At 32.6% G+C, this 20588-nt stretch overlaps 1 protein-coding gene across 1 annotated transcript in view; it reads left to right on the top strand.

Annotated features, from left to right (window-relative positions):
- The window catches only part of LOC126974293 (uncharacterized), a 55505-nt gene extending 47813 nt beyond the window's left edge, over positions 1-7692 (top strand). The window contains exon 4 of the mRNA XM_050821763.1: positions 4868-7692. Within this exon, the coding sequence (XP_050677720.1) occupies positions 4868-4885 (18 nt within the window). The 3' untranslated portion in view covers positions 4886-7692. The remainder of the gene's footprint in view (positions 1-4867) is intronic.
- The last annotated feature ends 12896 nt before the right edge of the window (positions 7693-20588 follow it).

The raw sequence follows: 20588 nt of genomic DNA, 5'->3' as shown, positions 1-20588 counted from the left end.
TGGGCAGAGCGTATTACTTACCATCAGGTCATCTCGTAAAATAAATTTTGAGTGCGAAATGATTATCAAATCAAATCAAATCAAAATCAGTTTAGTTAAGGAAATGACACTTATGAATTTCAACAGCTCTTTCTATTTCATTTACCACCATTGCATTCTGCAACATCGTTGGATCGGTTCATTAATAACTTGATTCAGCGATCTTGTTGTGTTTTGTGCTCAAACGTCTTGATAGAAAAAAAAATATTCTAATGTCATCGTTCTGTCATCAGAACCCCAGGAGTTTTACTCGCTAGTTGTTTGACGATATTTTCTTCTAATTCATTACAATCCTTTATAGGCTGCAATTACATATTTATTATACATTTTAAGGAGTAAAATGCCCTAGACATTGTTCTTATACACGAATTAAATTTGAAAACAAAAATTTAGTTAGGTCGCGGGTTCGGACCCGTATCGCTCATTAATTTTGTTTTCAAATTTAATTTGTGTAATTAATGCCAGAAGTGAGGGTTATCACTTAAAAAAAAACAAATTGTTATAAGCAATATGTCTATATATATATATATATATATATATATATATATATATATATATATATATATATATATATATATATATAACTAGCTGCACAGACAGACGTTGTTCTGTAGATAATACAAAAAATACTGTTTTATAGGAATTTGCCAATAATATTTCAAAACATCAAGAATTATTTCGTATAAAATGCTCCCTGTTGTTATAATGAAATTGTTTCACAGCGGAACTGTCAAACCGTGCGTCACTAAATTCTCTCATAGAGAATATGTCCATACAAAACAAATATCTATATATCTATATATATATAAATGAATTGCTGTTCGTTAGTTAGTTAGCTAGCTAAAACTCGAGAACGGCTGGACTGATTTGGCAAATTTTGGTCTTGAATTATTCGTGAAACTCCAGAAAAGTTGCAAAAGGTGAATAAATATGAAAATGCTCGGAATTACATAAAAACAACAATATTATTTTTCCTTTGATGTGTCCCGCGTCGTTCAGAAATCAAATTGAAAGAATAGTTTAAAATGAATAACTAATTAGAATCTTTATATCTTTCTCTCTTTCTCAGGAGGTATAACAAACATAATTTTAGCTACCTATAGTTGGTAGATTTTATGTACGATTTAATATTTGTTAGGTCTGAGAACCGGTCGTCATCTATTTTTTATACCCCAAAATTTTTAATTCTTGATTTTTTCTTTTTACTTTATTGGGAATACAACGTTTGCAACGTCAGCTAGTTGAAAAAAAAATAATTATGGGTCCCATATCGAAATAAAAAGTATCCTATCTCTCAAGTCGGACTAAACTACACTCCATGAAGTAATCCCCATTAAAATCCCTTCATTAGTTTAGGAGTCCATCGCGGACAAACAACGTGTCACGTAATTTATATATATATTAAGATAATAGAACTAAAAAAGCAATACAATGTGTGCAAAACGCGTGTGCATGATTTTGTTGGGACATTCCTGCTAGATCACATATTACTCCGTATCTCATTAAAGCGAATGTCTTAAATATGGAGTATCGCAGAAGGTTACACCTAGCTACTCTTCTTTGGAGTTGTGACCCAACACTCTAATATATCTCTTTAATAAGCTGACTTGGATAGACAATTCTGTTTATAATACCAGGGCTACACAGGTCACGTTAAGCTTTCCAAAGCTCTACACAGCGGGTTTTGGAGGTAGCTTTAAATATGATGCGACAAAGTGTTGGAACAATATACCACCACCTATAAGAAACTCGAAAACAGTATCTGTATTTAAACAATCCTATAAAAAACTTATATATATCGAGTACAAGAACCAACCTTGGTAGCAGATACACTGTACACTACTTTAATATAAATATATATTTTCTGTTCTATCACATTCATTCATTCACATTTATAGTATTTTACCTATACAAATATGTTTACAAAATTATTTTTATATGAAAGATAGCAGACATATGTGTTTTAATGTGTATTTTTCTTTTTTAAATTTTATTGTTTACTGGCACTCCGATAGTTAACCAGGTAGATGCTAAAAATCAGCGGTGCAGCCAGTATTGGTTTACAGCACAAGCTGAGCATCGGCCTTTTCTTTTGCCACCCAGCATATTTAATTAAGTTAGGATTAGGAATTTATATTAAGTATTTAGATTGTATTTTTATGTGTTTGGCATGGAATAAATTTTTCTTATTTCTGTTATATATACATAATATTTAGGTATATCGTCTCCACATGATATCGTTCTTATTAGTATGATCATAGTGGGAAGATCCCCCAGCCCAAGTCCTTGTTTATTTTAATATAAAGATCGTTTGCTGTCGCTGTTCATCCGTGACTGCTGTAGTGATTATCTCGCAACCATGTGGTCACATACCCGTGTAATCTGAACTCAGCCTTATCTAGTGGTTGGTAAGTCGATATTAAATATAACGTGTCCTCATTGACGTCAATGGACCGGTTTCATATCGCAGCGTGTAGGGCTGTTCGCGGATTTAATTCAATTAACCTTCTGGTTTCGATACTCGTTGTACATACGAGCTTTTTTGTTGCGAACGTTGAGAATCATTATGAAATCATCAAGATGATTGGCGCGAAATTTTGTTATTGCAATAAGTACTTGTGATATTAACATCTTTGTAGGAGGGTAAAGTATATTATGTATGTGTTCTATTTAAATTTAGTTTTCGAACCATATAGTGAGTCTCACTAAAACATGAAAGTATCTATGTAATCATTAGGGGTCTTGTTATAACCAGACGCAGGAACAATGTGATGTAATTAATTTATTAAACTGTATTATTGGTCGGTTTTTTCGATTTTCCATAATTATGTATTAGGTATTGCTATACTCTTTTTTATGATAATAAGGGACGGGACTTCCAGGACGTTCGGCAGATGGTAATTGATAGGCCCAACCCATTACAATGCAGTGCCAGATTCTTGAAAAGCCCAAAATTCTGTGCGGCATGGAACGGCATGGAACCAGAAAACGGCGCCGTTGTAGTATCCAAAATCTTGCCGACATCCTATGCAAAGGAGCTTCCCAATAGATTCTACTGCAATACCACATCTAGCTTCACAATCTTTTGACTATTTAATTTAAAACATGTCTGACTCTCAGATATCCTTCGATACACGAGCATCTGGTCAGCTCACCAGCAGAAAATATTTTCGTTCAAAACGTTGGAGGCATAGGTTAAGTTGAATGCTGCAGTTCGTACTACACAGACATTCAGACAGATTGTTTGTCTGTCGTGAACGTTTATTCTTGATTTTGATTGATTAACGCATTAATTAAGAAGACAACCACATTACAAACAAAACCTAAATTTGTTCATAGCGTTCGACCGACGCGGCTCCGTATATCCATCGAATGGCAACGAAAGTAAGAAAAAAGAAAGAGATATAGTATGTGTAGTAGGTGGATGAAAGAGAAGGAAGACATTTGTACAACGTTTGTGCGTCCCTTGTATGTAGACAAAGTTTAAATCAATGTTTCCAAGTGTAGTTTAAGCTTTCAAAAGAAGATGTTTATTTTATCTAAATTTCTCATTATGTTCTCTATTGATGGTTAAATATATTGTTCAAAATTATGTTTACAATACTATGATTACAAAAATAATGGCAATATTTCCGCGTTGGATAGTTTGGCTGATCCGTCGACCGAAATAGCTGAAAGCGCTTGGGTTTGCAGTAGCCTTATTGAGGCGCGAACATAGTACTTAGTACACTCTCCGCGCCTCTGGGCCCCACGGGCTAAGTGTCTCGACACCAAACAACAACGACATATTTGCGAAGCTTGCTGACTTCAGCTGTCGAAGCAGCAGACCCAGCATCAACGGATGTAACTTAAGAAGGAGCCAAAAGCTGACCCCAAAATTTTAGACCCATATCTGTTCGAAAAAAATATGTTAATGCAACTTATTAAGCATTTATACAATAATGATCTCATGCATAATATACAATATTTGGTTTTACTTAAGGTCGTTCAACCACAGATGATAGTATCGAGTTAATAAGAAATATTTTGGATGCTTGGGAGGATTCATGTGAAACGACGCGACGATTCATGTGGACACGAAACAAGCATAAACTTGCAATCCCATCTACTAGGCTCCGTAAAATTGATAAATCTTAGAAAGTGGATTGTGTTATATTTTATAATAAACTTCCAAATGATAATAAAATATTACCAATTAAAAAATTTAAATGTATCGTAAAAAATAAATTAACATCTAAGGCCTATTATAATGTGAAAGATTATTTGAATGATAAAGATAGTTGGATTGGAATTAATGTTTCTAAATTTATTGTTAATGAATATTGTTTTACTCATTTGAATGCTATTGTAACTTTTGTACTTCATCCTGACTTGCACTAACAAACTTATAAAGTTTTACAGTGAATAAAGATTTTTTGAATTTGATTTAGAATTTTGCGCATATTCAGACTCTTTCACGTGGCATTGAGATGAAAGGGTTATTAGTAGTTAAAATCTTTAGTTTTTATTTTATAGATAGATAGATAAATATTATAAGATGTTAATGATCTATACTATTGCGATTGTGTTATCACAGTATCAGTATTTTTGTGGTAGATCCACGTTTGTCTATGTCAAATATTACAAAAATAATAAGATAATAAATGAAATTTTAAGTAGTGGCCCTAAGTGATTGTACAGAAAAACCGACGTCAAAGAAGAAAACTGAAGTTAGACACCCTTCACCACCAAGGCCTTACTTTGCTGGCGGTTTTTCGTACAGGTCGCTCAGGGTAAACTAATTTGATCTTTGTTGCGTGGGTTTAAAGAGTTAAATTGCTTGTTCCAGATGATAAACGCCGAATGAAGGCGCGGTTCACACTGAGCGACCTGGGACGGGATCATCGCCTTATCTGCACATACATCGGCAGCTGAAGATACACTTTCATAATAATATACAACCAAAATATTTGACAATACAACGTTCTGCTCTGTAGTTTAAGTCGATCGTTATGTTGGCATACGCTTATTTTACTTCACTTTTCAACCGACAATCAGACTGACAGTTGAATTGGTAGCAATTTTCTGCACTTAAACGTCCATTGTTTTATAATATATAAGAAATGTTTTCGTGACGTCTTGAATTGCAGGCAAAGACGATAGAAACTATACATATACATCAGAAATCAGAATTATTAACAGTACCCCTAGTAATAACATATACTTTATTATATACTAAGATGCCGCAGTCGCTCGTCGTACCGCTTCGCTACGGCGTATATTTGAGCGAAGGGAGGTAAACTGTCTGTATCCAAAAACAAAACAAAATTAATCCAAACAAAAACAATAAAAAGAATTTTGAACAATTTGTAAGTCATGTTTGTTTTTAATTATTATAATTGAATGAAGTCGAAATTTAAAATCCTAAAAACAATAAAAAAAATCAAAAGTTTTCCATGAGTTCAAAATTTTTTTAAATCGGTCCAGAAATGGCCGCGGAACAATTTAACACAGAAATCAATTGGAGGCACCCGATAGGAGCTCCGCTCAGCTTCGCTTCGCTTCTCTCAATTAATAAAAATTTAAGAGGTATACGTTGGTATATAAATTTTTTTTAAAGCGAGTATAATTGTAAAAGTAAAAATAATTGAATATCGTGTATTCTATTATTATGAAGTGTTATATTAAAGTATAAAATATTGCGAATTAAAAATCAAGATGAATTGGAAATCCAAATAAAGAGTTACACTCGTTATTCGGTAGCACGCTTTAATAAATATTATACCAATAGTAAAAAATATAACCGTTTATATTAAAGTGTGATTCATACATTTTTATTACATTCGTATCACGTTACGTCATTCTTTGTTAATTCTTTGAATGTAAGCAACAAAACAAGCAGTATCTAAGGAACAACTAAACCAATTTGATAATAATATTTGTGTCCTAATACTTCCTAATTGATCATTCAGCAGTTGTCAAATAAACACTGCATCAGTATGTCGTTAATAATATCTATATCATGTAATAAACCTTATGTTTTGTCTCCTGCTCTTAAATATTGTGGTTCTTTATTCCTAAACGAAATTTGTTGTAACCTGAGAATTTCTAAGTAAATAACGCCGCTTAATTCTGTTATTAATAACCAAAGAATACAAAATTTCCATTTACTCCCTTACTTCTTATTATATAATACTCAGAATACATAGTGAATGAAATATGTGACCAATTACAATGGTCACAAAAATCTTGAATTTTATATGATTCTCTTGCATTATGTTCCTTCAATTTACTGTTCAGATTGCCAAAGTTTTGCCAAACCTTATGAAGTATTAATGCGTATTCGAGCATATTCTACTTTCGTATTTAAAGAAGCTATTATATACATAGGATATAATAATTGTAATATTAAAGTTTATTTGTTTTTAATTATCAAAGATATAACTACTTTTACTTTTGTTATAATTTAAGATGTTTACTTAGTTGTATTACATACTCATTTAAATGTATTTTTTTATTTATAAATTCGTTATTGTGTGTAATAAAAATAAATGCAGTATTATAATCATTCTCTTTTATGATTTTTATATTATTTGCACGTGCGTTGGGAGCTCAATAGGTCAAAGTGCATCGTTCAAATCATATTCCATTTTGTTGTACTTTCGGTGCTGCAAGAGAATAAAATTACACCAGGTGACCCATTCTGGTTTGTCCTCAACTTCTACAAGAATTATTGTACTCATATACGTAGTTATAATATAAAAGATAATTTGACAAGTCATTCCAGTTATGCTTGTATGTTCTCATAACTCATTAATTTTATTAAGTTAGCGTTTAATTTCAATCAAGAATAATGGAATAAAACATATCAATGAATCTAGGTTTTAGGTAATTATTTATTATTAGCTGTCGAAATATCTGTTAAATTTGAGAAACGAATAAACTTTAGAAAAGTATAATACCTGAGCAGCTTAATAATATTCTGTTAGCCTTTTCAACTCATCTATTCTTGTTAATTATTGTAATAATATAAGCTGTTGAGAATTATAATATTATGTACCTATAGTTTGATAAATTACTCGTATTAAAAAAGTATCGGTTAATCCATTATAATTTATAAGTGTTAAGTGAATATGTTATGATTGAGTTAAATATAAGTCTTACTTCGCACCAATATACATTGTATCTAGTTTCCGCTACTCTTAAACTTTTTTACACACTTACTGCTAATGCTGTTGCGTTAATTATGACATATTTTTATCATATAATAATCGTTGTAGAAATAAGCTAATGTTTTTCTTCAAACAGATGTCTCTCAGATCACCTGCGTCTTTTTCGAAGCATAGAAGTTAAGTTTTTTTTTAATTATTTTGCAGTTAGTCATAATAACTGAGCAAAAAACACCTCTTCAACAATTTTTTTTATTCTTTCAAGAATTTTTAAAAGTGGACTTGTTTTAAAGTTAAGTAAAGAAACATGTTTTATATAAGTTCATTAGTAGACAGTTACATTAGCATACGTCTTGTATTTATATTGAACTACACCCGTGCATGTAATTTTCCTCAGCTATGACGTCAATCCACAACCGATATGAAATTATAATGAAAATTGTTTGTTTTGTTATGAAATTCCTTATATAATTTATTAGTTATAAATAAAGGTTTATTAAAGTTGTTTATGAGTATTTAAAAGATTATTTTATCCTTTATAATTTACACGTCACATAACGCATTACCCCACCAAAAAAGCGGGTAACGCTTTCCTGATTGTTCTGGTAATGTAAGTGAGCATGGGTGGTGGTGATCACTTGTTTGTTCCATAAAAGTGGTCACCTAATGTTAGTAATAAACAGCACGTATATTTTTTTGGAGTGAATCTTCTTTAGTATCGTTGTGATTTGAAACTCTATGAAACGAAAATGCGAGACGATAGAGGCGCCGTTGCCAGCTATTACTTATAAAACTATTATTTTTAACTATTTCAACAATAAGGATATACCTACTATCCGAGTTTATCGAGGGTGCAGAGAACTAATTTGGGATCACTTTTGAAGTTCAAGATGGCCGCCGCAAAAAAATATGATTTCAACAATATGGATATCGTATCCAAGGTTCACGAGGGCGTAGAGAACGAATTTGGGATCATTTTTGAAGTTCAAGATGGCCGACGCAAAAAATTATGATTTCAACAATATGCATTTCGTATCCGAGGTTCTCGAGGGTGCAGAGAACGAATTTGGGATCATTTTTTAAATCCAAGATGGCCTCCGCGCAAAATTGTTTTTGGGGCTATACGTATGGGTAGTTATAATAAAGCCCTTAAGCCAAACAACTCAATGGCATCCTTGAGAAATTGTTGTGCCACATGGAACTAAAATCGTTGAAATCAGGAAACTTTGTGCTAATAAACACGAACACGAAACACTAGAAAACGTGAGTAGTTTGATAGGTTCTTCACCACTGCATAATATTAATACAACTGCTCCATCTTAAAGGACTGATAATGCAAATGCGAATGAAACCGACGATTATATTATAGATAATCTATAATATGATAATCTTATCATAAAAAGCATACAAATCATATACTTTGTACTCGAGAAAGCCTCTATATGCACGTAAGTATAGATTTACAGGGCTTATATTAATTTTATTGTAGGTTTTGATCAGTAAAATGAAATAAAGATACTCTCTATAGCTTTTTTTCTATTAAAATGTAAAATGTTACTACCTTGCATGGTCCTTGAGCAGTGAGCAATACTTATTCTATTAAGATTTACAGTCGCATATAGTTGAGTAAAGAAAAGCGTAAATTATAATGGCATAATGGCATGTTGAATATGCCATTGTAAAACAGGAGCATTAACGGAAACGCTCGTAAATAACATGAAAATCTGTCTGTGTGAGAAGACACCAAATATGAGTAGCAAAAAGTTAAGAGTGAAAATAAAGTCAAAGATGTGAAAAAAGTATGCAAAACATTAGAATGGCAGGACAATACAATATACGAGAAAAGCGAGGAATGGATAAAATGAAAAAAAGTGATACCCATGAGATTGTAAACAAACAAAGTCTTACAGATTAAGCGATGAGAGGATAATTTCAGGAGAATAGCTGGCCCATGATAGATGATGAGATAGCGAGAGAGATGGAAGAGGATTCAGACCTACGTCCAAATGTGAACAAATAAGATACATTGTAAAAACCACAGAGGTTTGACCTCAATGCATTATCTAAGTTTACGCCTTATTTTAGTTTTTTACAAAATAAACTTAATCTTGACATTAAATTCTATACCTACATACAATTATTAATATCTATAGAAAGTAACAATCTGCTACAAGTATATTAATTACCTACAAGAAATCAACTACAGATAATATGTACCTTACTAATATTTATTTCAACACGAAGCAACCAAATCACAGTTATTTCAAACATTTCCCAGGCATCCCATGACCATCTTATTAATTCCAAATATTATATTATATTATACGAGCTGACCCAGCAAACGTTGTATTGCCGATATTATAATCGCGATACAAAAGTAACTGTTGATCGTAGATGTGTGAAAATTTGAAGTTGTATGTTTTTTTGATGCATTTGACTCATAATCAAACAAATTTAAAAAAAATTAAAAAAATTAAATTTGGCGTGGACCACCCTTAACATTTAAGGGGATGAAAAAGAGATGTTGTCCGATTGTCAGACCTACCCAATATGTATTCAAAATTTCATGAGAATCGGTCAAGCCCTTTCGAAGGAGTTTAACTATATTAGATTATATTGAAGGTGCGAGAAAAACTATTATTTATGTATAAAATATGATTTACTGACATTAACAGTATTAGTACCAGCAATAAATGCTTTTTTATATTTTATTCATTCATTTACTAATGCGATGAATATATTAACATTTATTTCAGATGTTTCCATCCATATTTTGTTCGTATGTTAGTAACTATTTACTAAGTTAGTATTGTTAGTTTATTGACACATGCGTTCACTGATTGATAGTTATAAGCCATCTCAACACATTAGTATAGGGCAGTCGGGCCTCTAATTGGTTAGTTGGCATTATCTCACCCAAGGTCCACCGGAATTGAAGGGCTGAGATATAATGTTTTGATAACAATAATAATTGATCTATATCACATTAAAATAGCCCATAGCTGACGACAAAATATTAATAATTTCAATAATTAATGATGTAAGTCATAATCATTTGAAATATCATATAATCGACACGTCATGCCACCACCCGTCTGTTAAAAGCATAGATACAAGACATAATGGTTGGAGGTGATCACTTGGAGACGAGTGAGCACTATGCTCGTCCGTTGATAGTTAGTATAAAAAAACCAAGACATTTTCATTGAAAAAATTACAGTAATATTTATCGCAACATTGCATAGAAGGTTGATTCATGTTAATATTATGGCAAATATAACTCCTGGCGGTATAAGATGGCAAAGACACTGGAATGCGATTATGAACTCTTCAATATCCTTCAAAACCTTTACTGTGTGACCACACCGCTCTATAAATTCCTGAATTAGCCTCTCCCAGATCAATCACAGAACCCAAAAATTTAGAAACACCCACTGAGCTGATTGTCTTTTGGTTTCGGGTTCGTAGCAACCTGTGACGATGTCAAATACAGCATTTGAGTCACCACCGTTTAACTTATATTTGGCGACACCAGTCCATGCGAAGGTGTTACTGGTCGTCGGTTAAATTATAGGGAATCCATTTGGTATAAAGCTTAACGCCTAAATATTCGTGTACTATTTTTTGAACTTGACTCATACCAATGCCTAGGCTTGCTCGTATCTGCTGATAGGTCACTCTCTTATCTTCCTCTATCATGCGTCGCACAGCACTGATGTATTCTTCAGTAGCCGCTGTTAAAGGACGTCCCTCATGCGGATCATCATTGAGATTGCTACGTCCACGCCTAAACTCGTAAAACCAATTGTAAATAGTGGCACGAGATGGGGCTTCATTAAGAAATGCTAATCGCAGCCTATCATAGCTTTGTTGTTGAGTAAGCCCACTACGAGTCATGATAAATTATTGACCGAAAATTTTCTCGCGTTAGGTTCATTTTCACGTGTAACAAGAGTTTTAGATTTGCCGCCAATTCACAAAAACAAAAGACAAATGAATGCTATAATATACTACATTAGGTTACTAAAGAGTTCTAAAATTGAAATTAAAAAATAGTTTTCATAAGCAATGTTTCTAACTGGCCAGTTCTAAACATTTTCAGTGTTACCTACGTACACGAGTAAGTCAAAGTTTAAAAAATATTTAAAAGGCCTCAATCTAGAGAGAATCTGGTCCCTCAATCAGGTTTCACAGCCCTTCCACCTTCCCATACAAACCACAATTTGTATTATTGAATTCTGAGCTTCATAATTATAAGCAGAGATATCAAAATAGAGCAAAGATAAATAATACAGAAGTATTACAAATAAATTATAGAGTTTATTTTCCTATTTATTATTCACTTCGTAAATTGAATAAAAATGTAAAATAAATTGCTTTACAGAACACAATAAATATTTATAATTATTAATTTAGTGTAATATTATTGCGTTTCTGTTTAAACAGGGTCACCAAGTCTATCAAATACAATTAACTGATTAAAAAATCTATATTATACTAGCTGACCCAGCAAACGTTGTATTGCCGATATTAAAATCGCGATACAAAAGTAACTGTTGATCGTAGAAAATTTGAAGTTGTATGTATTTTTTGATGCTGACTCATAATCAAACAAATTAAAAAAAAAATGTCAAAAAATTAAAAAAAAATTCGTGTGGACCACCCTTAACATTTAAGGAGATGAAAAATAGATGTTGTCCGATTCTCAGACCTACCCAATATGCACTCAAAACTTCATGAGAATCGGTCAAGCCGGAGGAGTTCAAAGTTTAACACCATGACACGAGAACTTTATATATTAGATATATAGATAGTTAGTAGCTCGTCCAATATAAGCTAGCATTGGCTCATCGATGATCTCCGATTCAAGTTGATTCAGCTTTTTAAATTCTTCTTCTTTTATATCACAACTTCTTTTCCCATCAGTTCCTCATCATATGCTTCGTTTAATGAAGAATGCTTAACACCAGCGTCAACTGGTGTTAAGTGAACACTGCCGCCCACATTCTGTTGCAACACCAGAGGAATCACAGAAGGAAGGTTTACGCGTTTAATATCGAAGGTTTTATGTTACAAAAATATATATACAGGATTTAGACGTGAACACTTTGGTGATTTATATTTCAATACTTTATATTATGAGAATCATTTATACATAATTTAGCCTTTATTTACAAAATTAAGAATTAATTAATCTTGATTAAGAATTATTATTAAAAATAAACTAAATCTTCTTCTTCTTTTAAAAAATATCTTATTTTTTTAAATGTACCTCAGCTTGTCACCGTATACCGTTTGACATAGGCCCTTTTAAATTGTTTCTATTGTATATGATTCCAAAGTCATTTCAGTCATTTATTGTCCACCCATCTCTATCTCTATGCTATCAATATTTTATCCAATGCGGGATCCAATGTTGTTATCATCATTTATAATAGATCATTATTTATAACTAATCATAATAGGGACATACCATGAGAGTATACCATTTAAATTAGTGTCCATATTACTTGCACTTAATATTTTACAATTTTGAAACATAGTCAGTGACAGCCCTAGTTAAATCCCCATATTTCTGCCAGTACTCTAGAGTAAACATTAAATTAATTTAATTCCACGATTCTATTACGGCCAACAATTTGTCACAAGTAAGATAAGCGTAATTGGATTTATTAAATTTGATTTGATGTCTGCGATACGACTCAAATATGTGAGTTATTATTGTTCGTGATGTTTACAGTTCACTTATATTGCGTACATGTCTAGTTCACGACAGTGTGTTAAACTTTGATCGTCCGATAAAGATATTGAACGAGTCCTAAGCAAAATTAATAAAATATTCAGTAGGACTGGTATTGTTACGAGGGTTTTCGAGAGGTAGGTACAACAAGCAAGCAAGATCGAAGCTTTAAGAAAAATTGGCTGACTACCGTTAAAACTGTTATTGGAATAAGTGGAAATGGTTTTAAGTTGTCTATGAACGAAATAAGTAAGTGAAATAAATATAAGTTTCTACATACTTATATGAACAAGAAGATTCTCATCTTCGCGATAAAAAGGCGACATGAGTGGGAAATGGGAAGAAGCGATTCAGTTGGGGGCAGAGCATTCGGAGTTGACACTTCTTAGTTATTTTCTCTATTACTTTGTTTCAATATATTATTTTTATTCAATATAGTTTATAATGTCACTATTGAAAGTCAAAAACCGGCAAAGGCCGACAACGCTCCTGTGATCCTCTGGTGTTACAAGAGAATGTGGGCGGCGGTGATCGCTTAACACCAGGTACGCTCGTTGGTCCTCCTTTTCCATAAAAAAAATATTTCCGCCATGTACCAATCAAAATTACTTTTTTGTTTGAAAGGGTATATTCTCCAATTGATCCGTTAACCGTTTCTATTTTTTTAAAGTAAATATTCACTATGCATATCAATTGCACGTATTTTTTTTTTTTGAGAGGAGGAAATACATTTACGTATTTACGCCCCGAAACGGGGCGTAATATGTCGGACTCGAGTGTCCGCGTAAGCGGACACCACATACCGACTAAAACCTCCTCTATGCTGTTAGCCCTGGCTTTTACAGCGAAGTAGGACGTGGGCCGTGGAGGCCGCAAAGACTACGCAACAACAGTCGCGGGGCGTCTCCTAAGGAGACTCGAACCTCGGACCGGCTGAGTGCTTTTGGGAAGGAGAGAGAATGAAGATGAAGATGAAATGAAGATGAAAGATGAGAAGAACACAGTCGCCGGCGAGTGTGGTGATGTTTTGTGTAAATAAATAAATAAATCCTTTACTTTGCTAGAAAACATGTAACAATACCGTAAATAGTTTTAATGTATCAATGCTATCGGCCATTTCTGGCATGCAAAATTATTATTAACAAAATTCTAGTTATTATTATAATTAACATTAACAAACTCTATATTTTAAGCACTTAGGTCAATTTAAATTATAACAATTATTTTGAAGTAACATTATTTAAAGACTATTATATTAATATATATTTTAAAGTCAATTTAATTTAACCTAATGTGTCAACATTTCATTTATGGAATAAAAACATTTATCTATAAGCCATGTAAAAAGATCCTTTTTAAATTGTTGGACGGGTAATACGCGTAAGCTTGGAGGGAGTTTATTAAATATTTTTATACACATGACATAGCTACATTTTCCGTAGGATGCTGGACCAGTCTGTCACCGTTTCTTGTATTTCTCGGATAAATATATCTCGCTTTTGTAAATAAATGGTCATGTTGTTTGAGAAAGATACATATTTCGTATATATACATACAGGGAAATGGAAGAATACGTAATTCTTTAAACAGTGGTTCACACGAATCTAAGTAAAAAGCTCCTGTCATAGCTCTTAAGCATCTCTTTTGGGCTATGAAAGCCCTATTAGCCTCGCTAGAGTTTCCCCACAAGATGAGTCCATATCGAAGTACTGATGCGACATAACCATGATAAGCTGCCAGGACTGTACTTGGTAAAGCCGTTTTACGCAATCTATATAACACATAAATATATCTATCAATTTTTTTGGCATACCATGTCTACATGCTCTTTCCATTTTAGATTTTTATCTAGAAGTACTCCTAAAAATTTAACATGCAGAGCTTCTTCTATTTGGGTATTTGTATAATTTATCTTAAGGTTATAGTTATTAGAGCGATTACTTAAACTAAATTGCATAAATGAGGTTTTTTTAATATTAACTTGAAGATTATTATCCTCTAGCCAATTTACCACTGTATTAATTTCACTTTCATAAATATCAATCACATTTTTATTATTACATGACATAATTATTGATATGTCATCGGCGAATAAATAACAGTAATTTTTTGTCACACTAGGCAGGTCATTGATATAAATTAAAAATAATAACGGTCCAAGGACGCTTCCTTGCGGAGCAACCAAATCTATTTAATTTAAAGTTTGATTGTTGGGCAATTATAGTAGCCTTTTCGTCGATAGAATTGATCTCTACACATTGCTTACGGTCTTTTAAGTAAGACTCCATCAAGTTAAGAGCTGGTCCTCTAATGCCATTTTGCTCCAACTTATCCAACAAGATGGTGTGTGATACAAAGTCAAAAGCCTTGCTCATATCAAAAAATATTACACACGTTGGTTTTTTTGAATCTATATTTTCTGCTATTTTGTTAACCAGTTTAAATGCAGCTAATGTTGTCGACTTGTTTTTTTGAAAGCCAAATTGTTGCTTGTTTATTATATTGTTTTTTGTAAAAAAAATTGTTAAACGGCCATACATTGCTTACTCAAAGACTTGAAAAAATAGATACGAGTGCATGTAATGTATGTAAGTGTGTATGTATGTGTTTATGATTGTAGGTATGTATGTTTGTATGTATGTAAGAAGTGTAAATGTTTGTGTGCATGTATGTTTGAGTTCGTGTCTGTTTGTGGAGTGTGTTTGTGATTGTGTAAGTGGTGTATGTCAGTCCGTCAGTCAGTCAATTGCACGCAATACAGAAATTGCTAGTTGGATCCATTAATACTTTGTATATGTTACTATAACAGTTACTTCACGTTAAAATAACTTAAAAATCGTTTTTCGAATTTATACTTAAAAATAATTTAGAAATAATAAATATTGGCTACACTCCATCTTTTGTAACCACAGTTATAAGGACGTATTAGATGTAACCATCGCATCTCCTGCCCTCTGTAGACACATCAGTAAGTGGTCAGTTTCCCCTGAACCCTCTTTATCGGACCATAGAATCATACGATTTAAGTTAGATGGAGAACATGGTTAGAAAAGAGAACAAGGAAATCCTAAAAGAACGGACTGGTTGAAATACAAGGAAAAGCTAGCCACAAACTTAAATAGCATCTCTACTGCAACAGGCTGCCCTAAAATTGCCTGAATCTTGCAATAGAGAACCTAAATCGGGCTGTAATAACGGCCTATGAAGACAGTTGTCCCAGCAAAACCCGCCATGGTGCGAAAGCCGTACCCTGGTGGAATAAAGAGCTGTCGCAACTAAGAAGTGAGGTACGTATCCATTTTAACCGTGCAAAACGTACAGGCCAATGCGGGGTCTATAAGCAGGCCCTATACTCATACAATAATGAAATCCGATAAAATAAAAATTTATTTCTACTAAATTTTATCGATACGTACATGCATGCACTTGTTCAGTAATTGGATATTTTTATAGTTTACAATAATTACTCTAACATAATTTACATCGATTAAACGTAAAAGTAAATGAACCATACGTCGTAATATTACGGTTAATTTTTACATAAAAAATAGTAATCTTAGTAATTTTTCACATAAAAAATTAGTAATCGAATTTAAATCGGAATATTATGATTACCGATTATAAGAAATCCCTCCGTTGGACATATTTTTATTGCGACGATGATTTCTACAATCCTAGATGGCACAATAAGGCTTATTTGTATTTTTAGAAGATAATTATAATAATAATAATATGTAATAAAATATGACTGACTGGTCTCACTTTAGCCTCGAGTAGGTTTGTTGGTGGTTTAGATTTGTACACAATAGTGGCGACAGGTTTACGCCCACATGCTACTTCCACTAGGTTTTTCTGTTCCGTGGTTATGTCCATTCTATACATATAGACGTTCTATACATATAGATATATGTCATTTAAAAACCGAACTAGGGATAGGGATATGCCACAAATGACACCATAATAAGCTTCGACTGCTATATTTATACATTGCAGGATCTACTCCATTTGTATAAAATATTCTTGGTCAATGAGCATGTACAACATTTATTCAGTTTAGTTTTGATTCGGACAGTGACAGTTGACACACTACTAATGAGAAAAATGTGCTTAGATTGTTTTTGATCACACTTTGGCCGTTGCGCTATCAGACTGCGTTTTTTTTATGAAAATAAGGGACGAGATATATGTAATAAACGTCATTGATTCTCTTCTTCATGTGTGGTTGTTTAACGCGAATACAATGCTTCTTCCCCAATCCAATAGTGCACAATGTGCTTATAGAAGTTTTTTCTTCAAAAAGCGCATAAACTAGTTTGTAAGATTGGTATTATTATTATTTGTAGCAATGGCGGCGCTACGTACCGGTACAGTGTACAAATTACGTTCTTGTGTCCCCGTATTCCATAAATAAAAACAACTCTAATATACATTATACTAAAAGATAAATCAACGTGTGATATAATGACGTAAAAATTTATGTAAACGAAAAGAGAATTTTAAAATAACATAAGTCTAAAGTCTATAACTCACAGCGGGATACGAAACGAACAACTCTTTCAAGTTTCTTCGTATTATGTGTTTATATTCAGGAGGTTCCCTAGAATAAATGATCGATACAGTGCCACTATAAAATAAGGCGATACAAACAATATTGGTAGCAGTAGATATATGACGTGTCAACAAGTGATTTATTTACGCCTCTCTAGAGAAACTGCGCGTGAGTCAAGCTACGAAAGTATGGAAAGGATTAGATAATTTAATTTTTTAACCTATTAATTTATCTATTAGAAATGACATCAAAAAGAAATATAAAGGAATCTATTTTGAGAAAATAAATGTCTTGCCTTTTATTCTATGTGACATGTTATCATTACTTACTTAAAATGAAAGAAGCGAAAAACGACCAAGGATTTTTATAAAAGCAAGCGATGTTAGAGTTTCAATCGCATGTGTTGTTTAACTAACAACTCGAGCATATCGTGTCATTCTTGAGTTTGATTGTTATTTCGCTTAAGTTATTTACTACCTATAATATTTTTTTTGTTAAATAGTAAATTAGATGGAGTTATTTCTATATTACGTTTGACACAAATATTTATTTATTTATTAAAGTAATCAACAGCGTACACAACAATTATTTTTACAATCTTAACCTAGGTTTTACATAAATCCACAAAGGGTTACATAAATTTTAAATTATAAAAAGAAATTATATATTAATAGAATAGACTTAAAGATGTACTATATATACTAACAATTAAAAGATTACAATAGCGCGGGTATGTTTGTGTGTGAGTGTGTGTGTGTGGTGTGTGTGTGCGTGTGTGTTTGTGTGTGAGTGTTGCGTTACCTATTATTATAATTTTTTACGATGATGTTTTATTATTTCTGTTTTTAACTTAATTTTTGATAAGTGAAAGACGTCAAACTCATGCTGAGGTTGACGTCTTTCACAACTGTTTATTATAATTTCGTGACAGACGCGGAATTATGGACATTTGGGCATAATTTGTATTAGGTTTGGGAACATGCAAAAGGCGCGTGTGACGCGATCTTAAAGATTGAGCGTTTAATGAAAAGGCTGACAGTAGACTAGGACAGTCGATGGAGCCACTCAAAATTGCTTGCAGAAGTAACATGTTACTTCTATTCCTTCTTTGTTCTAGTGTGTCGATACCATAGTGAGAACAGGCATCTTCATAACTGTTGAATTCTTTAAAATCTTTAAAAGTTAAGTATTTAATAAACTGTCTCTGTATGGTTTCAATCCTTTCGATATGTATAATATATTGGGGTGTCCAGACATTACATGCGTATTCAAGAATACTCCGGACGGTCGCAAAGTAAAGTGCTTTTATACATTCCAGATTACTGAAGGAACGGGTCACTCATTTTATGAAACCAAGTTGTTTGAAAGCTATATTTGCTACATTATCAACGTGCTCATTCATTGAAAACTTAGCATCGATTTGGATACCCAGGTCTCTAACCGCAGTCACTCTGGGTATACATCTCCATTAATTTTGTAGTTAAATTCAATTGTATTTTTTTTACGAGTCAGAGTAATATGATGGCACTTTTTAACATTAACTATGATTCTGTTCCTTGCGTAGTATTCTGTCAAGGCATTTAGGTCATGTTGTAGTTTATGACAATCGTCAAGTGAACGTATTTTGACAAATATTTTTGTGTCGTCAGCGAACATTAAATACTGTGCAAGGTGGAAGCAACTTCCAATATCAAATAGGTAAGCGTTATATAAAAGCGGACCTAGGATGGACCCCTGTGGTACTCATGAGGGTATTATATGGTCTTGTAAATTCATTATATTTACCATCAATGGAGGGGCATGGGCTTTACTCGCACACAAGATGTCCATACCCGTAACTCCATCAACAAAGTACAGATCCACTTTTTGTAACCTTTATTGAGAGATTTACAAACTGACGCCAAAACCTGCAATCGGTCTTTAGAGAATTATAATTGTTGGATATGGATGATGTTGTCACTGTTGTGCACAATCCATCTTTACATTTTAATGTGATGGGCTTCACCGAATCACTACATCCATTAGCAAAAGAAGCTTTCTCCCATGAATTGTACGTGAAGTATTTGAATTATTATTATTGAAGAAGCAAATACTACCTCTTAAGCAATAAATGGCGCTTAACTTGACAATAACAATTTTGAAAATAATTTTTACTTTATGGACCCATTTAGCATGTAAAATAAAAATTCCGTTTATAATTAAACGCGTTTTAATAATTTAAAAAGTATTTCATCTTATAATTACTAAAGAGTCGTATCCATACTATGGTATCCACCTCCCGAGAGATACCATTTCTGGTTGAAACATAGAACGATTTCAAGTTATTTTGTACTCGTACTAAAGTGGACTATTAATTTAGATGTAAATAAAACGGTCGCTTGCTCGAAATAACTGATATAATTTTTAATGTAAATTGAAAAATTCACTATTCATAACGGACTTAAAATATCTCATATTTTAAAATTAAATACATACTGGTCTTTGCTATTTGTGGAGCTTGTGTTTTTATTGCATTCTGATTGAGTTATATAAATGGTTTTATAAATTTGTAATTGTTTTTTAATACAAGATAATACATAATGCAGGGCGCCGCGTGGGATTTAAGACAAATTCGTAATAGTTTTAAAACTTTCATAGACAATGCTACTGTATTGTTATTTATTTTTAAGACGGAACGAGTCACCGCCCTCGATTTTATTTACGTGATAATCTGGCCTTTTGAAGTTGGTGGCAATTTAAATTGAAAAAAAATACTACATAATTTAATACGTAAAACTGAACGGAACGGAAATATAATTGGTCTCTGGTAGTAATTACCGTAAATTCAAAAAGTCGTACCAAGAGAATATTTTTTTTTAAATGTTTAGTTACCTTATTTTATAATGTATGTTTAAAGTCGGTGTGTTTTTTGTATAAAGTTTTATATTCCACACATTTTAGTTACGGATAAACTTCGAGTAGATGCATTAATGATAACGGTAAACGTATCTCTTTTTGTATTTAACCACTACGGCCACGTGCGGACATAACGCATCGAATCAAAGGTTAAAGGGGGTAGTTAAAGTTTTATTATGACATTAAGGGACGAGACGAGCAGGATGTTCAGCTGGTG

This window comes from Leptidea sinapis, chromosome 32, assembly GCF_905404315.1.
Source record: "Leptidea sinapis chromosome 32, ilLepSina1.1, whole genome shotgun sequence".
Classification (NCBI taxonomy): domain Eukaryota; kingdom Metazoa; phylum Arthropoda; class Insecta; order Lepidoptera; family Pieridae; genus Leptidea; species Leptidea sinapis.
Note: the sequence above shows the minus strand (reverse complement) of the source record. Positions and strands in the feature narration are given on the sequence as shown.